At 50.4% G+C, this 20,925-nt stretch overlaps 1 protein-coding gene across 3 annotated transcripts in view; it reads right to left on the bottom strand.

The window, feature by feature from the left end:
* The window catches only part of man2a1 (mannosidase, alpha, class 2A, member 1), a 327,615-nt gene that overhangs the window by 233,472 nt on the left and 73,218 nt on the right, over positions 1-20,925 (bottom strand). The window contains exon 1 of one of the 3 annotated variants that reach the window (XM_072516409.1): positions 8,735-8,796. The exons of the other annotated variants lie outside the window; for them this stretch is intronic. Coding sequence (XP_072372510.1) covers positions 8,735-8,781 — 47 coding nt within the window. The 5' untranslated portion in view covers positions 8,782-8,796. Of the gene's footprint in view, positions 1-8,734; positions 8,797-20,925 lie in introns of those variants that run through there. 3 annotated transcript variants of the gene reach the window in all.

Here is a 20,925-nt window from a genome sequence, read left to right as displayed (position 1 = left end):
AGCCTGTTACTGTTATAATTTACATGTATAATAACAGTGACACAAAGTTGAATTTATATAGCACCTTGGAAATAGTAAAACATCCTAAAAATCTTTGCAGAGGATTATCAAACAAAATGTGACACTAAGCTACAAACAAAGATATTCAGACAAGCCACTAAAAAAGCTTGATCAAAGAGGTAGGTTTAAGAAGTGTCATGAAGGAAGAGAAATGTAGCGGAAGTAGAAGTTTAACTAGTCCTTATTTATGGTATAGGATTGAAAAGATGTAACAAGAAAAATGTGCAAATCAAAGAGGGTAACCAATACAAATGTTCAAAATATTCTTTGAAAATCTTTCAGCCACCCTCTTTGTTCACGAAATGTGAATTTACAACTGGAAGGAAGACTAGCAACTTAAAGTTATTAAAATGAAATAGTCAAAATGGAAGAAAATTATTAAACTTATTTAGAAATATTTTATTCCATATTTGAAAAACTTTTAACATTATTTTTGTCAGAGACCTGTAATGTGACCTGGACTTGGAGCTTGTGCAGGTTCTCATAACAATTAATTAATTAAAAAAGACTGAAGCTAGTGAGGTACAGTTCTTGGCATGTACATATGTTTCCAGTTTATAAAAAATATATACTTTTGTCAGCAAGACCAGTCATTCACACAGCATGTAGTACTTCCTGTTTGGTGCACTAATACAAAATTACTGCAAATGAAAATCACTGGGGCAACAAATTTTGAAATAACAGAATTTTAAAAAATAAAATGCAGAAGACAAGGTAAAGCATGAATATCAACTTCTGGAATTAACTTTTCTGAAAATCAATTTATGCTACATTAATCAAGGTTTTTTTTGCAGTACCAAGAACTCAAACTCAACTGGAAGCCAGTGGAGTAACAGAAACTAGTGGTGAAATTTTCTGCTCCCACCAGCAGTAAAAATTATGATGGCGGATGATGGGACTGTTGACAAAGGTGCAGCTGTTGTGGTGTAGCAAGAAAAGGAGTAATGACGGTAGGCATTCAAGGGTGGGTCTGGAGGGTCGCGTGTCATGGGCCGGGGGCTGGCCTATAAAGGGATATGGTTGATCGGCAGTGGAGGGGGTGGGGTGCACCCCAATCAGGCTAATCACATGGAATGTGAGAGGGCTTAATGGGCCGGTCAAACGGTCGCGTGTGTTCGAAGTTTGAAGGCGGACGTGGCCTTTTTTACAAGAGACGCATCTAAAGATCGGGTATCAGATTAGGCTGGGGAAAGGATGGGTAGGGCAGGTCTTTCACTCGGGGTTGGATGAAGACAAGGGTTAGCGGTGCTGGTAAACAAGCAGGTGGCATTCGAGGTGGGGTATATTGTGGCAGATGCCGGGGGGGGGGGGGGGGGGGGGAAGGAGGTTCATAATAGTGAGTGGGAAGTTGTAGGAAATGCCGGTTGTTTTGGTATATGTTTATGCCTCAAACTGGGATGATGTGGAGTTTGAGGCAGGTGCCGGGGAAGATCCCGGATCTGGACTCGCAACAGTTGATTATAAGGGGGGATTTGAACACGGTCATTGAGCCAGGTTTGGACCGGTCGAGTCCGAGATCGGGAAGCAATTGGCGGTGGCAAAGGAGTTGAAGGGGTTTATGGAGCACACGGGGGGGGGGGTGGACCCGTAGAGTTAGGGAGGCCAAGAGTGAAGGAGTTTTTGTACTTTTCCCCATGTGCGCCAGGTGTATTCCTGGATTGATTTCTTTGTGGTGGACAAGAAAGACGTTGCTAGCTGGGGTTGTCGACTCGGGATATTTGGTGATCCTAGTCACAGATCACAGGCCGCACTGGGTGGATTTGCGAGTGGACTGGTTGGGGGGGGGGGGGGGGGGGGGGGGGCACAGCTCCCGCATTGAAGGCTAGATGTGGGGTTATTAGCAGATGACGAGGTGATGGGTGAATGGGTATTTGAGGAATTTCTTTTTTGATAAATAATTTTATTCACACATTTTGGCACAATAAACAACAATAATATAAAACAATGTGCAAAAAACAATTGTTATAGTGCAAGAAACCCAGCTCCCCTCCCACAAGGACCAGCCTAACTACCCCCCTAACCTACGTTACCCTAACCCCCCCCCCCCCGTCTACCACCGCCCCCCTCCATCTACTGACGATTAATTTTCCGCAAAGAAGTCGATAAATGGTTGCCACCTCCGGGCAAACCCATACAGTGACCCTCTCAAAGCAAACTTAATCTTCTCCAGACCGAGAAAGCTTGACACCTCTGATAGCCAGGCCTCCGACTTCGAAGGTTTTGAGTCCCTCCATACCAGCAGAATTTGTCGCCGGGCTGCCAGGGAAGCAAAGGCCAAAACGTCAGCCTCTCTCTCCTCCTGGACTCTCGTGTCCACCGAAACTCCAAAAATTGTCACCTCTGACTCATCACCATCCCTGTTTTCAGTACCCGGGACATAACATCCGCGAACCCCTGCCAGTACCCCCTGAGTTTTGGACATGCCCAAAACATGCGGACATGGTTCGCAGGTCCTCCCGAACATCTGGCGCACCTGTCCAATCCGAAGAATTTACTCATCTGGGCCACTGTCATGTGGGCCTGGTGGACGACCTTAAATTGAATCAGGCTGAGCCTGGCGCATGTTGCGGTCGCGTTTACCCTGCTCAACGCCTCCGCCCATAAGCCCTCCTCTATCTCACCTCCGAGCTCCTCTTCCCACTTAAGCTTCAGCTTCTCGGTCTGTGACTCCTCCACTCCCATAAGTTCTTTATATATATCTGAGACCCTCCCCCACCCATCCACTGGACACTACCCTGTCCTGGATCCCCCTGAGCGGCAGGCGTGGGAAGGACGGGGTCTGTCTGCGCAGAAAGTCCCGCACCTGTAGGTACCTGAACTCATTCCCTCTCGCCAGCCCAAATTTCTCCTCTAACGCCCTCATGCTCGGTAAACTCCCTTCCAAGAACAAATCCCCCATCTTCTCAATCTCAGCCCTCCGCCATGCTCGGAACCCACCGTCCCTATTTTCCAGGGCAAACCGGTGATTGTCGCAAATTGGGGACCAAACCGATGCTCCCATTCCCCCCACGTGCCTTCTCCATTGGCTCCAGATCCGCAAGGTCGCCAGCACAATGGGGCTGGTAGAGTACTGTGCCGGCGGGAGCGGCAGGGGCGCCGTAACCCGGGCTGCCAAACTGGTGCCCCTGCATGAAGCGGCCTCCGTCCGCCCCCAAACCGACCCCGCTCCCACCATCCACTTCCTTATCATAGCTATGTTGGCCGCCCAGTAGTAATTACTGAAGTTTGGCAGCACCAGCCCCCCTTCCCCTCGGTTCCTCTCAAGCATCACCCTCTTCACCCGCAGGGATTTTCCCGCCCACACAAATCCCATAATCATTTTATTAACCTTCTTGAAAAAAGACCGCGGAATGAAAATGGGGAGACACTGGAAAACGAACATGAATCTCTGGAGGATTGTCATTTTAACTGTCTGCACTCTCCCCGAGTGTCAGTGGGAGCACATCCCACCTCAGGAACTCAGCCCTCATTTGCTCCACCAGCCGAGACAGGTTCAACTTGTGCAGACGACCCCAGTCCCGCGCCACCTGTATCCCTAAATATCTAAAACTGTCCCCCACTAACCTGAACGGCAGCCCGCTCAACCTACCCTCCTGGCCCCTCACCTGGACTACAAACAGCTTACTCTTTGCCATGTTCAGTTTGTGCCTGAGAACCGGTCAAATTCCTTCAGGATTTCATCCATCCCTGCCACTGGATCCGTGATGTATAAGAGCAGGTCGTCGGCATACAAAGAAACTCTGTGTTCCACCCCCACCCCCGCCCCCGTGCCAGCCCCTTCCAGTCCCTAGAGGCTCTTAGGGCAATTGCCAGCGTCTCTATTGCTAACGCAAACAGCAGTGGGGAGAGGGGGCACCCCTGCCTTGTCCCACGGTACAGTCTGAAATAGTCTGATCTCGTCCTGTTCATCCTCACACTCGCCTCCGGAGCCTGGTTCAACAGTCTGACCCAGTCAATAAAGCCCTTCCCGAACCCAAATCGTCCCAGCACCTTCCAAAGATAGCCCCACCCAACACGATCGAAAGCCTTCTCGGCATCCATTGCCACAACTACCTCTACCTCCTTACTCTCCGGGGGCATCATGGTCACATTCAGCAGCCTTCTTAGGTTGGCCACCAGCTGCCTGCCCCCGGATCATCCAATATCCCAAATATTGCCAGTTCTGGACTCGGGGTTACCCTCCCTTCCAGGACTTCTGACATAACATCTGCAAAGCCCTGCCAGAATGCCCTCAACTTCAGACATGTCCAGAACATATGCACATGGTTAGCCGGACTAGCCCCACACCGCCCACATCTATCCTCCACCTCCTCAAAGAACCTGTTCATCCGGGCTACCGTCATGTGGGCCTGTGGATCACTTTGAACTGGATCAGGCTAAGCTTGGCACAGGATGAAGATGAATTAACTCTTTTCAAGGCTTTTTCCCACTTTTCCATTTCCAGCTCTCTTCCCAGCTCCTCAACCCACTTCCGCTTCACCTCCTTGATTGGGGCCCCACCCACACCATCAATTCCTTGCATATCTCCGAAATCCTCCCCTCTCCAACCTCCGTTTTTGACATCACCTTATCCTGTAGTCCCCTCAGGGGGAAGCGAAGGAAGCTTGGAACCTGCCTCCGGACAAAGTCCTGGACCTGAAGATATCGAAACCCATTCCTACCCAGATTTAACTTGTGGAGCTGCCCCCACTCTTTAACCACTTGAATCCCTAAATATCCGAAACTCCCCACCACCACTTTAAAAGGTAACTCCCTCAAGTCTCCTTTCTTGTCCCCGTGCCTGGATCACAAACATCTCGCTCTTTCCCATATTCAGCTTGTAGCCTGAAAATCACCCAAATTCTCCCAGTACCTCCATGATTGCGGTCATTCCCCCCACCGGGTCTGTAACATAAAGCAGCAAGTCATCCGCATAAAGAGAAACCCTGTGCTCCCCCCCCCCCCCCTCACTATTCCCCGCCAAGCACTCAATGCTCTAAGGGCCATTGTTAAAGACTCTATGGCCAGGGCAAACAGTAATGGGGAGAGTGGGCATCCCTGCCTTGTCCCTCTCCCGAGGTTAAAATATTCTGACTGGGTTCGGTTGGTTCTTATATTTGCCACCGGGGGCCTTATACAACAGCCGGACCCAGTCCACAAATCACTGCCCGAACCCAAACCTGCCTAAAATATCCCATAGGTACTTCCATTCCACCCGGTCGAAAGCCTTCTCCGCATCCATGGCTACTACCACCTCAGCCTCACATCCCTTGGCTGACATCATTATAACATTGAGAAGCGTCTAATATTAGACGTCAGGTGCCTGTGACGAATGTGATATAAAATAATTGTTTTAGAGATATTAGTTACTGTAATGTAGAGATAGGCCAGTCTCATTCTGGTGAGTTCACAGACAAAGGAATTCAGACCGCATGGCAAAGCAAGGAGGAGGTGTGTCCACCAAAGGAGGAGAAAAGGATGCTGGGTAATAGGGGCCAGAGGAAGGGATTGGAAGTGAGCCAATCAGAATGTCTGACTAGGTCAGGAGGCGTATAGGATGACCTATGGGAATCGTGTATGTGAAACTTGATACCATTTGAATTGATTTGCAGAGATCCCTTTGTCTCTTTGTTCATTCGCTTTCCGGGGTGTAGGAGACTGGATGTGTCTTATGCCTCTGAGAAATGAATCAAGATTGCAAGCCAAATAAAATAACTAATGCTGTACCTGCAAATCCATCTCGACTTTTATTGAGGCCAGACCGACGGGTAAAGAAATTTGGGATTTGTCACCTGCCCTTCACAAACCCCGTCTGATCTTCACCTATTACCTCTGGGACACAATCCTCTACTCTGGTGGCCATAATCTTTGCCAGTAATTTAGCATCTACATTTAAAAGGGAAATTGGTCTGTACGATCCACAGCTCCCCGGGTCCTTGCCTTGCTTCAGGATGAGAGGGATTGATGCCTGTGATAGTGTTGGGGGAAGTACTCCCAACTCCTTGGGTTCACTGAAAGTCTTGACTAACAGCGGTCCCACTAGCCCCGAAAAAGTTTTATAAAATTCCACTGGGAATCAGTCAGGTCCCGGGACCTTACCTGATTGCATTGCCCCCAATCAGTCTATCACTTCACCGAGCCCAATTGGGCCCCCCAGGACTTCCACCAGCTCCTCATCTACCTTCGGGAACTCTAACCTCTCCAGGAATTGGTTCATTTCCTCCTCCGCCGCAGGGGGTTCCGAATTCATATAAACGGCTATAAAATTCACAGAACGCGTCATTAGCCACCCCCGGGTCCCTCACTAGTTTCCCCCTCACATCCTTAATTTTCCCCATCTCTCTCGCCGCCTCCTGCTTCCTCAGCTGATGTGCCAACATCCTGCTAGCTTTCTCCCCATATTCGTGCACTGCTGCTTTTACCCTCCTCCGCTGTCCCTCCGCCTTACTCGTGGAAAAGAGTCCAAAATCCATTTGAAGTCTCTGACGCTCCTTCTGGAGCTCCTCATTCGGAGACTCCGCATATCTCCTATCCACACGCAAGATTTCTCCTACTAGCCTATCGAGCTCCGCCCTTTCAGCCCTCTCCCTATGGGCCCAAATCGAAATATATTCCCCTCTGATGACCGCTTTCAATGCCTCCCACACCACCCCAGCCGCGGTGTCTCCCGTGCCGTTGGTTTTCATATACCCCCGAATGGCCTCCCTCGCTCGCTCACATATCTTATCATCTGCTAACAACCTTGCATCTAGCCTCCACTGTGGGCGCTGAGAGTTTCCCGTGTTCGCCTGTAGGTCTAGCCAATGTGGCGCATGGTCCGATAAAACGATTGCTGAATACTATGTGTCCACTACCCCCGCTAATAATGTTTTGTCCAATATAAAAAAATCCATCCTGGAGTACACCTTGTGAACATGGGAGTAGAATGAATATTCCTTGCTCCTTGGCTTCTCAAATCTCCACGGATCCCATGTGCTCCATGAACCCCCACAGCTCTTTCGCCACTGTTGATACCTTTCCCGATCTAGAACTCGACTGGTCCATCCTAGGATCTAAGACCGTGTTAAAATCACCCCCCATGATCAACCGCTGCGAGTCGAGGTCTGGGATTTTGCCCAGCATCTTCCTAACAAACGTGACGTCGTCCCAGTTTGGGGCATATATATTCACCAGCACCGCTGCCATTCCCTCCAGTTTCCCACTCACCATGATAAATCTGCCTCCCGGGTCAGTCACCATTTTCTCCATCTCAAACACCACCCTTTTGTTGATCAGGATGGCCACCCCCCTTGTTTTAAATTCCAAACCTGAATGAAACACCTGCCCGACACATCCCTTTTTCAGTCGAAATTGATCCCCCAGATTCAAGTGTGTCTCCTGTAACATGGCCATGTCCGAATTTAACTGTCACAAGTGTGCGAACACACGGGCCCTCTTGACCGGCCCATGCAGGCCACGAACATTCCACATAACCAGTCTGGTTGGGGGGACTCTTGCCCCCCTTCCCTGTCGATCAGCCATGACCTTTCCTAGGCCAGCCCTTAACCCGTCGCCCGCACCTCCCCAGATCCACCCTTCGGCAGCAACCACCATCTAGTCTCCATCTCCAACTTCCTGAAAGTCCCCTAATCGTCAGCAGTACCCCCCCCCCTCCCTTCCCCCTCCACCCCCCTACCTAGTCACTTTTCAGCTCACCCCCCACTTCACTTCCGTGAGCTAGCCTTACCAGCTAGCCTAGCAGCTCCACCCCTGATGCCTCAAAATCTACAGGCTGCTAGATCTTTACACCCCAGCTCTTAACATAAGTTTTCAAAACAATAGCACCAAGTGCAAAAAGCAAACACACCATCCATTTAAGGTCCGAGCTCAACGGCCCCCCCTTCCCCCTTTACAACATCTTATCAATCCCATCACTTTCAAACAGAGGCCCAAACAATGGAAGTGTAAACAAACAGGATAAATGGAGAGACAGAAAAAATTATGCATGCAAAAACTCAAACAGATGTCTTTCCCTCCTAGAACATCTTAATTAGAAAACTTTTCTTCGCCCCCTCCATTCTTTTTTAATAAATTTTCCCTTTTTTTCCTTTTTTTACAAACACAAACAAAAAGGAAGAAACTGTACCTTAGTACATACACTGAAAGGTCAAAGTTAGATAACTCAAAAAGAAAGCCCCTTTCTCTTCCCGGTCATCGCAACTCAAGTTACAATGCACCACAGAACTTTTCGCTTTAAATCGCTACCAACCAGTTTTCTCTTTTTATTAAATCCTTATGGGTCTCCCAGGTTGTTGCCTTTCATAAAGCCCACCACTTCTTCCGGTGAAGTAAAATATAGTTCCCGTTCCTCGGAGGTTACCCAAAGACGGGCCGGGTAGAGAAGTCCAAATTTTATTCTCTTTGCATACAGGGCCGCTTTAACTTTATTAAAACTCGCCCTCCTCTTCGCAAATTCTGCTCCCAAGTCTTGGTAGACCCGGATCTCAGCTTCTTCCCATACGAACCGTTTAGTCTCCTTAGCCTATCTCATGATGCGTTCCTTGTCCAGGAATCAGTGTAGTCTCACCACCTACGCCCTCGGGGCTCATGACACTGGGGCTTGCGCATAAGTGCCCTGTGAACCCGGTTCACCTCCAACGGCCTGTCAAACTCCTCTCCCCCATCATTTTCTCGAACATCATCACAACATACACACCGGATCCGATCCTTCCTTTCCCTCTGGGAGACCGACGATCCGAACATTCTGCCTGCGGGAACGATTCCCCTGAGAAAAAAAGCACGGGAGCTGCGAGGCAGAGGGGACAGTTTCAAAGGTCGCTGCCTGGGTGAGGTAAGTACTGATTAACAACTTCCTTACCTTGCAGGTCAGCTGTTAGTTCGGGAGAGAGAGAGAGAGCCGGGACCTTAGAAACAGCGCGGGAGTTTGAAAAAGCGCGGGAGCTGCGAGGCAGAGGGGACAGTTTAAAAGGTCGCTGCCTGGGTGAGGTAAGTACTGATTAACAACTTCCTTACCTTGCAGGTCAGCTGTTAGTTCGGGAGAGAGAGAGAGCCGGGACCTTAGAAACAGCGCGGGAGTTTGAAAAAGAGCGGGAGCTGCGAGGCAGAGGGGACAGTTTAAAAGGTCGCTGCCTGGGTGAGGTAAGTGCTGATTAACAACTTCCTCACCTTGCAGGTCAGCTATTAGTTCGGGAGAGAGAGAGAGCCGGGACCTTAGAAACAGCGCGGGAGTTTGAAAAAGAGCGGGAGCTGCGAGGCAGAGGGGACAGTTTAAAAGGTCGCTGCCTGGGTGAGGTAAGTGCTGATTAACAACTTCCTCACCTTGCAGGTCAGCTGTTAGTTCGGGAGAGAGAGAGAGCCGGGACCTTAGAAACAGCGCGGGAGTTTGAAAAAGAGCGGGAGCTGCGAGGCAGAGGGGACAGTTTAAAAGGTCGCTGCCTGGGTGAGGTAAGTGCTGATTAACAACTTCCTCACCTTGCAGGTCAGCTATTAGTTCGGGAGAGAGAGAGAGCCGGGACCTTAGAAACAGCGCGGGAGTTTGAAAAAGCGTGGGAGCTGCGAGGCAGAGGGGACAGTTTAAAAGGTCGCTGCCTGGGTGAGGTAAGTACTGATTAACAACTTCCTTACCTTGCAGGCCCAGTCGATTTCAGCAGGAGCGGAGCAGGCTAGTCCATTTCAGCGGGGGCAGTGCGGAAGTGATTTCTGGGAGGTAAGTCGCTCCTTTAAAAACACTTACCTGGTCCCGTTTTCGGTCCCTCTTTGCTGTTTTTTTTTTAATTTTAGTGTTTAAGGTGGGAACAGGAAGTCGACCAGCGGACTTCTGGGAAGACCCTCACCAATAAATTCTGGTGGAGAGGAAACCTGAGACACTACACGTGTAGTGTCTCCCACCCGCCCTCCTCCTCTAACCTAATAATAAAACCCATTGGTGTGAGGTAAGTACCATATTTTATTATTATTATTTTATTAAAAAAATCTAATTTAGTTGTTAGCCAGATCTTGGTAGAAAGTTAGAGGGATGGCAGGGAAGGGAGTGCAATGTTCCTCCTGCAGGATGTTTGAGGTGAGGGATGGCGTTAGTGTCCCTGCTGATTTTATCTGCAGGAAGTGCTGCCATCTCCAGCTCCTCCAAGACCGAGTTAGGGAACTGGAGCTGGAGTTGGAAGAACTTCGGATCATTCGGGAGGCAGAGGGGGTCATAGATAGCAGCTTCAGGGAATTAGTTACACCAAAGATTGGAGATAGATGGGTAACTGTAAGAGGGACTGGGAAAAAGCAGTCAGTGCAGGGATCCCCTGCGGTCGTTCCCCTGAGAAACAAGTATACCGCTTTGGATACTTGTGGGGGGGGGGACTTACCAGGGATAAGCCATGGGGTACGGGCCTCTGGCACGGAGTCTGTCCCTGTTGCTCAGAAGGGAAGGGGGGAGAGGAGCAGAGCATTAGTAATTGGGGACTCGATAGTCAGGAGCACAGATAGGAGATTTTGTGGGAGCGTGAGAGACTCACGTTTGGTATGTTGCCTCCCAGGTGCAAGGGTACGTGATGTCTCGGATCGTGTTTTCCGGGTCCTTAAGGGGGAGGGGGAGCAGCCCCAAGTCGTGGTCCACATTGGCACTAACGACATAGGTAGGAAAGGGGATAAGGATGTCAGGCAAGCTTTCAGGGAGCTAGGATGGAAGCTCAGAACTAGAACAAACAGAGTTGTTATCTCTGGGTTGTTGCCTGTGCCACGTGATAGCGAGATGAGGAATAGGGAGAGAGAGCAATTAAACACGTGGCTACAGGGATGGTGCAGGCGGGAGGGATTCAGATTTCTGGATAACTGGGGCTCTTTCTGGGGAAGGTGGGACCTCTACAGACAGGATGGTCTACATCTGAACCTGAGGGGCACAAATATCCTGGGGGGGAGATTTGTTAGTGCTCTTTGGGGGGGTTTAAACTAATGCAGCAGGGGCATGGGAACCTGGATTGTAGTTTTAGGGTAAGGGAGAATGAGAGTATAGAGGTCAGGAGCTCAGATTTGACGTCGCAGGAGGGGGCCAGTGTTCAGGTAGGTGGTTTGAAGTGTGTCTACTTCAATGCCAGGAGTATACGAAATAAGGTAGGGGAACTGGCAGCATGGGTTGGTACCTGGGACTTCGATGTTGTGGCCATTTCGGAGACATGGATAGAGCAGGGACAGGAATGGATGTTGCAGGTTCCGGGGTTTAGGTGTTTTAGTAAGCTCAGAGAAGGAGGCAAAAGAGGGGGAGGTGTGGCGCTGCTAGTCAAGAGCAGTATTATGGTGGCTGAGAGGATGCTAGATGGGGACTCATCTTCCGAGGTAGTATGGGCTGAAGTTAGAAACATGAAAGGAGAGGTCACACTGTTGGGAGTCTTCTATAGGCCTCCAAATAGTTCTAGGGATGTAGAGGAAAGGATGGCGAGGATGATCCTGGATAAGAGCGAAAGTAACAGGGTAGTTATTATGGGAGACTTTAACTTTCCAAATATTGACTGGAAAAGATATAGTTTGAGTACATTAGATGGGTCGTTTTTTGTACAGTGTGTGCAGGAGGGTTTCCTGACACAGTTTGTTGACAGGCCAACAAGAGGCGAGGCCACGTTGGATTTGGTTTTGGGTAATGAACCAGGCCAGGTGTTGGATTTGGAGGTAGGAGAGCACTTTGGGGACAGTGACCACAATTCGGTGACGTTTACGTTAATGATGGAAAGGGATAAGTATACACCGCAGGGCAAGAGTTATAGCTGGGGGAAGGGCAATTATGATGCCATTAGACGTGACTTGGGGGGGATAAGGTGGAGAAGTAGGCTGCAAGTGTTGGGCACACTGGATAAGTGGGGCTTGTTCAAGGATCAGCTACTGCGTGTTCTTGATAAGTATGTACCGGTCAGGCAGGGAGGAAGGCGTCGAGCGAGGGAACAGTGGTTTACCAAGGAAGTGGAATCTCTTGTTAAGAGGAAGAAGGAGGCCTATGTGAAGATGAGGTGTGAAGTTTCAGTTGGGGCGATGGATAGTTACAAGGTAGCGAGGAAGGATCTAAAGAGAGAGCTAAGACGAGCAAGGGGGGGACATGAGAAGTATTTGGCAGGAAGGAGCAAGGAAAACCCAAAAGCTTTCTCTAGGTATGTCAGGAATAAGCGAATGACTAGAGAAAGAGTAGGACCAGTCAAGGACAGGGATGAGAAGTTGTGTGTGGAGTCTGAAGAGATAGGCGAGATACTAAATGAATATTTTTCGTCAGTATTCACTCAAGAAAAAGATAATGTTGTGGAGGAGAATGCTGAGCCCCAGGCTAATAGATTAGATGGCATTGAGGTACGTAGGGAAGAGGTGTTGGCAATTCTGGACAGGCTGAAAATAGATAAGTCCCCGGGACCTGATGGGATTTATCCTAGGATTCTCTGGGAGGCCAGGGAAGAGATTGCTGGACTTTTGGCTTTGATTTTTATGTCATCATTGGCTACAGGAATAGTGCCAGAGGACTGGAGATAGCAAATGTGGTCCCTTTGTTCAAAAAGGGGAGCAGAGAAAACCCCGGCAACTATAGACCGGTGAGCCTCACGTCTGTAGTGGGTAAAGTCTTGGAGGGGATTATAAGAGACAAGATTTATAATCATCTAGATAGGAATAATATGATCAGGGATAGTCAGCATGGCTTTGTGAAGGGTAGGTCATGCCTCACAAACCTTATTGAGTTCTTTGAGAAGGTGACTGAACAGGTAGACGAGGGTAGAGCAGTTGATGTGGTGTATATGGATTTCAGTAAAGCGTTTGATGAGGTTCCCCACGGAACTATTGCAGAAAATACGGAGGCTGGGGATTGAGGGTGATTTAGAGATGTGGATCAGAAATTGGCTAGCTGAAAGAAGACAGAGGGTGGTGGTTGATGGGAAATGTTCAGAATGGAGTTCAGTCACAAGTGGAGTACCACAAGGATCTGTTCTGGGGCCGTTGCTGTTTGTCATTTTTATCAATGACCTAGAGGAGGGCGCAGAAGGGTGGGTGAGTAAATTTGCAGACGATACTAAAGTCGGTGGTGTTGTCGATAGTGTGGAAGGATGTAGCAGGTTACAGAGGGATATAGATAAGCTGCAGAGCTGGGCTGAGAGGTGGCAAATGGAGTTTAATGTAGAGAAGTGTGAGGTGATTCACTTTGGAAGGAATAACAGGAATGCGGAATATTTGGCTAATGGTAAAGTTCTTGAAAGTGTGGATGAGCAGAGGGATCTAGGTGTCCATGTACATAGATCCCTGAAAGTTGCCACCCAGGTTGATAGGGTTGTGAAGAAGGCCTATGGAGTGTTGACCTTTATTGGTAGAGGGATTGAGTTCCGGAGTCAGCAGGTCATGTTGCAGCTGTACAGAACTCTGGTACGGCCGCATTTGGAGTATTGCGTACAGTTCTGGTCACCGCATTATAGGAAGGACGTGGAGGCTTTGGAGCGGGTGCAGAGGAGATTTACCAGGATGTTGCCTGGTATGGAGGGAAAATCTTATGAGGAAAGGCTGATGGACTTGAGGTTGTTTTCGTTGGAGAGAAGAAGGTTAAGAGGAGACTTAATAGAGGCATACAAAATGATCAGGGGGTTGGATAGGGTGGACAGTGAGAGCCTTCTCCCGCGGATGGAAATGGCTGGCACGAGGGGACATAGCTTTAAACTGAGGGGTAATAGATATAGGACAGAGGTCAGAGATAGGTTCTTTACGCAAAGAGTAGTGAGGCCGTGGAATGCCCTACCTGCTACAGTAGTGAACTCGCCAACATTGAGGGCATTTAAAAGTTTATTGGATAAACATATGGATGATAATGGCATAGTGTAGGTTAGATGGCTTTTGTTTCGGTGCAACATCGTGGGCCGAAGGGCCTGTACTGCGCTGTATTGTTCTATGTTCTATGATTCTCCACCTTTTCCAGCAGCCGCTTTTGCCGATCCTGTAAAGTGCTAATTTGCAGTGCCATCCCAGTGGACTGCTCCTCTTGTTCCATCGCCTGCTCCTGTAGCTTTTGGATCGACTGTCCCTGGGCCATTACTGTCACCTCCATCCGGTCGACAGCCTCCTTAATCGAGGCTACCACCTTGGTCAGGTCCTCCGCGCACACCTTACGGTGCTGGGCAAACTTCTCATCCAGGTATGTAACCAACTGATCCATCGACCGTTGAGCCAACGGGGCCGGATCTCGCTTCTCTGCCACTGCAGCCATCAAGCTCAGATCCTCCCTTCCAACCAACGTTTGATTCCTCCTTTTGCGATTATTTTTCGAGCATAATTCCATAGGATAGGGATCGCCTTCTCCTCCTCCCACTTTTATACACTTGTCATAGACTTTACAGTTCAGAAGGAGGCCATTCAGCTTCCTTGGAAAGAGCACCCTACACAGGCCCACATCTACACCCTATCCCCATAACCCAGTAACCCAACACGAAGGGCAATTTGGACACAAAGGGCAATTTAGCATGGTCAATCCACCTAACCTGCACATCTTTGGACTGTGGGAGGAAACCGGAGCACCCGGAGGAAACCCACGAACACACGGGGAGGATGTGCAGACTCCGCACAGACAGTGACCCAAGCCGGAATCGAACCTGGGACCCTGGAGCTGTGAAGCAATTGTGCTATCCAGATGCTACCGTGCTGTTATGTTAGAAAAAATGTCCGTGAAAATCCAGCTTAAAAGCCGTCAGAAAACCACCAAGAGCAGGAGCTGCTAAATGTGTGACTGTTCACAGCATAGTCGCCACCGGAAGTCCAGGGGTGTAGTGTTACTCAGGTCAGTCCAGAAGAGGGTCGTTTATGAGTCTGGTAACACCGGGGAAGAAGCTGTTTTTGAGTCTGTTTGTGCGTGTTCTCAGACTTTTGTATCTCCTGCCCAATTGAAGAAGTTGGAAGAGTGAGTAAGCCAGATGGGAGGGGTCTTTGATTATGCTGCCCGCTTTCCCCAGGCAGCGGGAGGTGTAGATAGAGTCAATGGATGGGAGGCAGGTTCGTGTGATGGACTGGGCTGTGTTCACAACTCTTTGAAGTTTCTTGCGGTCCTGGGCCGAGCAGTTGCCATACCAGGTTGTGATGCAGCCAGATAGGATGCTTTCTATAGTGCATCTGTAAAAGTTGGTACGGGTTAATGTGGACATGCCAAATTTCCTTAGTTTCCTGAGGAAGTATAGGCGCTGTTGTGCTTTCTTGGTGATAGCGTCGATGTGGGTGGACCAGAACAGATTTTTGGAGATGTCTACCCCAAGGAATTTGAAGCTGCTAACCATCTCCACCTCCGCCTCGTTGATGCTGACAGGGGGGTGTACAGGAGTTTGCTTCCTAAAGTCAATGACCAGCTCTTTAGTTTTGCTGGCATTGAGGGATAGATTGTTGTCGCTGCACCACTCCAATAGGTTCTCTATCGCCCTCCTGTATTCTGACTCGTCGTTATTCAAGATCCAGCCCACTATGGTCGTATCGTCAGCAAACGTGTGGATGGAGTTGGAACCAAATTTTGCCATGCAGTCGTGTGTGAACAGGGAGTATAGTAGGGGGCTAAGTACGCAGCCTTGCGGGCCCCGGTATTGGTATTGGGGACTATCGTGGAGGAGGTGTTGTTGTTTATTCTTACTGATTGTGGTCTGTGGGTCAGAAAGTCGAGGATCCAGTTGCAGAGTGAGGAGCCAAGACCAAGATTTTGGAGCTTTGATATGAATTTAGCTGGGATTATGGTGTTGAAGGCGGAGCTGTAGTCAATAAATAGGGGGAGGAGTCGGCGTGGGGCCAGATGGAGGCGGCCCTTTGTTGGGGAATGGGTTTCGGGGCATTGTTGATGGCGCCTCTGCCGTTCTTGCCGTCCAGGTACTCCACATGTACAGTGGTGGCAGCGGCCTTGAGGGTATGGGGGCAGTGGCAGCAGCATCTGAGGCTGGAAGGTGCCTCTGTGCGGGTACCAATCTGTGACAACCACAGGTTTCCACCGAGAGGGCTGGAAGGGATGTTTCAGGGGTGGCAACAGGCAAGGATCGAGCAGATAGGGCAGCATGGTAGCACAGTGATTAGCACAGTTGCTTCACAGCTCCAGGGTCCCAGGTTCGATTCTCGGCTTGGGTCATTGTCTGTGCAGAGTCAGCATGTTCTCCCCGTGTTAGTGTGGGTTTCCTCCGGGTGCTCCTGTTTCCTCCCACAGTCCAAAGATGTGCAGGTTAGGTAGATTGGCCATGCTAAATTGTCCTTAGTGTCCAAAAAGGTGAGGTGGGGTAACTGGGTAAAAGGGGATAGGGTGGAGGCATGGGCTTAAGTAGGGTGCTCTTTCCAAGAGCCGGTGCAGACTCGATGGACCGAATGGCCTACTTCTGTAAATTCTATGATTCTATGGTTCGGGGACCTGTTTGTAGGGGGCAGCTTTGCGAGTTTAGCGGACTGGAGGAGGAATACGAGTTGTCCAACGGGACTTTGTGAGGAAGCACGTGCTATCCTTGGGGTTGCAGGATAAGGTGCTGTCGAGGGAGGGAGTGGGGAAGGCAGGACGGGAGGAAGGGAAGGGGGATTTGGTTTTGATTAATTATTTATTATGTTGCTCTTGCTCTTAGTTGTGTGTTTGCTGTTTGGATAAATGCCTCAATAAAAATATATAAATGCCTCAATAAAAATAAATTTAAATAGATACGCGTCTACAGTAAAAGGTATTTAAATGTTCGTCACAATTACGACCCCCGAGAGGTACCGAGCTGTATATCATCCGCTTCCCCTCCTACAGATATTTTAAGTTTATTGACAACTCAAGAATCCAAAAGCATCAGCAACATGCTAAAAATAGTAATATGCTATAAGCATTTACATTTTTTAAAAAATAATTTTTATTAAAGGTTTTCATAAAATATCAATAACAAAACGAGAAAGAAGAAAGAACCCAAAAGGGTTAAGTACAAAACACAATCTAAAAAAGGAACCCCCCAAACCCCTCCCCCCCCGTACCTAAATAATAAATTAACATTAACACCCCGACTTAACACAACAGGTGTATACACCCCCACAGACCCTCCAGTGTAAATAACATAAACAAAAATAAAGTAACCCCCCCCCCCCCGAGCTGCTGCTGCCATTGACCAATGTCTATCGTTCTGCCAGAAAGTCGAAGAACGGTTGCCACCGCCTAAAGAACCCTTGTACCGACCCTCTCAAGGCGAATTTCACCCTCTCCAATTTAATGAACCCTGCCAATTCGCTGATCCAGGATTCCACGCTAGGGGGCCTCGCATCTTTCCACTGAAGAAGAATCCTTCGCTGGGCTACCAGGGACGCAAAGGCCAGAATTCCGGCCTCTTTCGCCTCCTGCATTCCCGGCTCCTCTGCCACCCCAAATATTGCGAGCCCCCAACCTGGTCTGACCCTGGATCCTACCACGCTCGACACCGTCCTCGCTATGCCCTTCCAAAATTCCTCCAGCGCTGGGCATGCCCAGAACATATGGGTGTGATTTGCTGGGCTCCCTGAGCACATAACACACCTGTCCTCTGCCCCAAAGAACCGGCTCATCCTTGTCCCGGTCATGTGTGCCCTGTGCAGCACCTTAAACTGTATGAGGCTGAGCCTCGCACACGAAGAGGAAGAATTCACCCTCCCTAGGGCATCTGCCCACGTCCCCTCTTCGATCTCCTCTCCCAACTCCTCCTCCCACTTACCTTTCAACTCCACCACCGAGGCCTCCTCCTCCTCCTGCATCACCTGGTAAGTTTCCGAGATCTTCCCCACTCCCACCAACCCCCCCCGAGAGCACCCTGCCCTGTACTGTGTGTGGCAGTAGCCGCGGGAATTCCACCACCTGCCGTCTGGCAAACGCTCTTACCTGTAAGTACCTGAAGGTGTTCCCCGGGGGAGCCCATACTTTTCCTCCAGCTCACCCAAGCTCGCGAACTTCCCGTCCACAAACAGGTCCCACAACTTTCGTATCCCTGCCCTGTGCCACCCCGAAAACCCTCCACCTGTTCTTCCTGGGGCGAACCGGTGGTTCCCCCATAATGGGGTCCACGCCAAGGTCCCAACTACCCCCTATGCCGCCTCCACTGCCCCCAAATTTTGAGGGCCGCGACCACCACCGGGCTAGTGGTATTCCTCCTTGGAGGGAGCGGCAGCGGCGCCGTTGCCAGCGCCCCCAGATTCGTACCCACACAGGACCCCGTCACCAGCCTCTTCCATGCAGCCCCCTCCCCCTCCATCAACCACTTGCGCTCCATCGTCGCATTGGCGGCCCAGTAGTACTCACAGAGGTTGGGCAGCGCCAGCCCCCCCCATCTCTACTCCGCTCCAGGAACACCCTTCTTACCCTCGGAGTCCCTCGCGCCCACACAAACCCCATTATACTCCTGTTAACCCGCCTGAAAAAAGCCTTCGGGCTAAACACGGGGTGGCACTGGAACAGGAACAAAAACCTTGGGAGTACCGTCATTTTGATTGACTGCACCCTACCCACCAAGGACAGCGGCAACCCGTCCCACCTCTTGAACTCCTCCTCCATTTGCTCCACCAGCCTTGTAAAGTTAAGCCTATGCAGGGCCCTCCAGCTCCTGGCCACCTGGACCCCCAATATCTGAAGCTCCTCTCCGCCCGTTTGAATGGGAGCTCGCCAATCCCCCTCTCCTGGTCCCCTAGCTGAACTACGAACAGCTCGCTCTTCCCCATATTGAGCTTGTACCCCGAAAAGTCCCCGAATTCCCTAAAGATCCTCATTACCTCTGACATTCCTCCCACCGGGTCCGCCACATACAGCAGCAGGTCGTCCGCATAAAGCGACACCCTATGCTCCTCCCTTCCCCGCACCAACCCCCTCCAGTTCCTCGACTCCCTCAGTGCCATTGCCAGGGGTTCAATCGCCAGTGCGAAGAGCAGGGGGGACAGGGGACACCCCTGTCTCATCCCTCGGTGCAACCGAAAGTACTCGGACCTCCTCCTATTTGTGGCCACACTCGCCATCGGGACCTCATACAACAGCCTAACCCACCTGACAAACCCCTCCCCAAACCCGAACTTCTTCAGCACCTCCCACAGGTACCCCCACTCTACCCTATCGAAGGCTTTCTCAGCGTCCATCGCCACCACTATCTCCGCCTCCCCCTCCCTCGCCGGCATCATGATAACGTTCAAAAGCCTCCGCACATTCGCGTTCAACTGTCTCCCCTTCACAAACCCCGTCTGGTCTTCATGGATGATCTGCGGCACAAAATCCTCAATCCTCGTGGCTAAGACCTTCGCCAGCACCTTGGCATCTACATTTAGCAAGGAAATCAGTCTGTAAGACCCACATTGCAGAGGATCCTTGTCCCGCTTCAGGATCAAGGAGATCAGTGCCCGGGACATCGTCGGGGGTAAAGCCCCCCCCCTCCCTTGCCTCATTAAAGGTCCTAACTAACAGCGGGCCCAACAGGTCCATGTATTTTTTATAGAACTCGACCGGGAAACCGTCCGGCCCCAGTGCCTTCCCCACCTGCATGCTTCCTATCTCTTTGATCAGCTCCTCCAGCCCAATCGGGGCCCCCAGTCCCTCTTCCACCTTTGGAAACCTCAATTGGTCCAGGGAACGGCCCATCCCTCCCTCCTCCCGTGGGGGCTCTGATCGGTACAATTCCTCGTAGAAGTCCCTGAAGACCCCATTGATGCCAACCCCACTCCGCACCACGCTCCCTCCCCTGTCCTTAACTCCCCCGATCGCCCTAGCTGCGTCCCGCTTCCGAAGCTGATGTGCCAGCATCCGGCTTGCCTTTTCCCCATACTCGTAGACCCCCCCTGGGCCTTCCTCCACTGCACCTCCGCCTTCCTGGTGGTCACCAGGTTGAATTCGGCCTGGAGGCTGCGCCTCTTCCTCAACAATCCTTCCTCAGGCTCTTCCGCATACCTCCTGTCTACCCTCACCATCTCCCCCACCAGTCTCTCCCTCTCCCCCCGCTCCCTCCGCTCCTTGCGGGCCCTAATGGAGATCAGCTCTCCCCTCACCACCGCCTTCAGTGCCTCCCATACCATACCCACTCGGACCTCCCCATTGTCGTTGGTCTCCAAGTACCTCTCTATACTTCCTCGGACCCGCTCGCTCACCTCCCCGTCCGCCAACAGCCCCACCTCCAAGAGTTTAATGTAGAGAAGTGTGAGGTGATTCACTTTGGAAGGAATAACAGGAATGCGGAATATTTGGCTAATGGTAAAGTTCTTGAAAGTGTGGATGAGCAGAGGGATCTAGGTGTCCATGTACATAGATCCCTGAAAGTTGCCACCCAGGTTGATAGGGTTGTGAAGAAGGCCTATGGAGTGTTGACCTTTATTGGTAGAGGGATTGAGTTCCGGAGTCAGCAGGTCATGTTGCAGCTGTACAGAACTCTGGTACGGCCGCATTTGGAGTATTGCGTACAGTTCTGGTCACCGCATTATAGGAAGGACGTGGAGGCTTTGGAGCGGGTGCAGAGGAGATTTACCAGGATGTTGCCTGGTATGGAGGGAAAATCTTATGAGGAAAGGCTGATGGACTTGAGGTTGTTTTCGTTGGAGAGAAGAAGGTTAAGAGGAGACTTAATAGAGGCATACAAAATGATCAGGGGGTTGGATAGGGTGGACAGTGAGAGCCTTCTCCCGCGGATGGAAATGGCTGGCACGAGGGGACATAGCTTTAAACTGAGGGGTAATAGATATAGGACAGAGGTCAGAGATAGGTTCTTTACGCAAAGAGTAGTGAGGCCGTGGAATGCCCTACCTGCTACAGTAGTGAACTCGCCAACATTGAGGGCATTTAAAAGTTTATTGGATAAACATATGGATGATAATGGCATAGTGTAGGTTAGATGGCTTTTGTTTCGGTGCAACATCGTGGGCCGAAGGGCCTGTACTGCGCTGTATTGTTCTATGTTCTATGATTCTCCACCTTTT

The sequence above is a fragment of the Scyliorhinus torazame genome, chromosome 9 (assembly GCF_047496885.1).
Source record: "Scyliorhinus torazame isolate Kashiwa2021f chromosome 9, sScyTor2.1, whole genome shotgun sequence".
Taxonomy (NCBI): Eukaryota; Metazoa; Chordata; class Chondrichthyes; order Carcharhiniformes; family Scyliorhinidae; genus Scyliorhinus; species Scyliorhinus torazame.
This window is presented reverse-complemented; position numbering and strand designations above follow the sequence as displayed.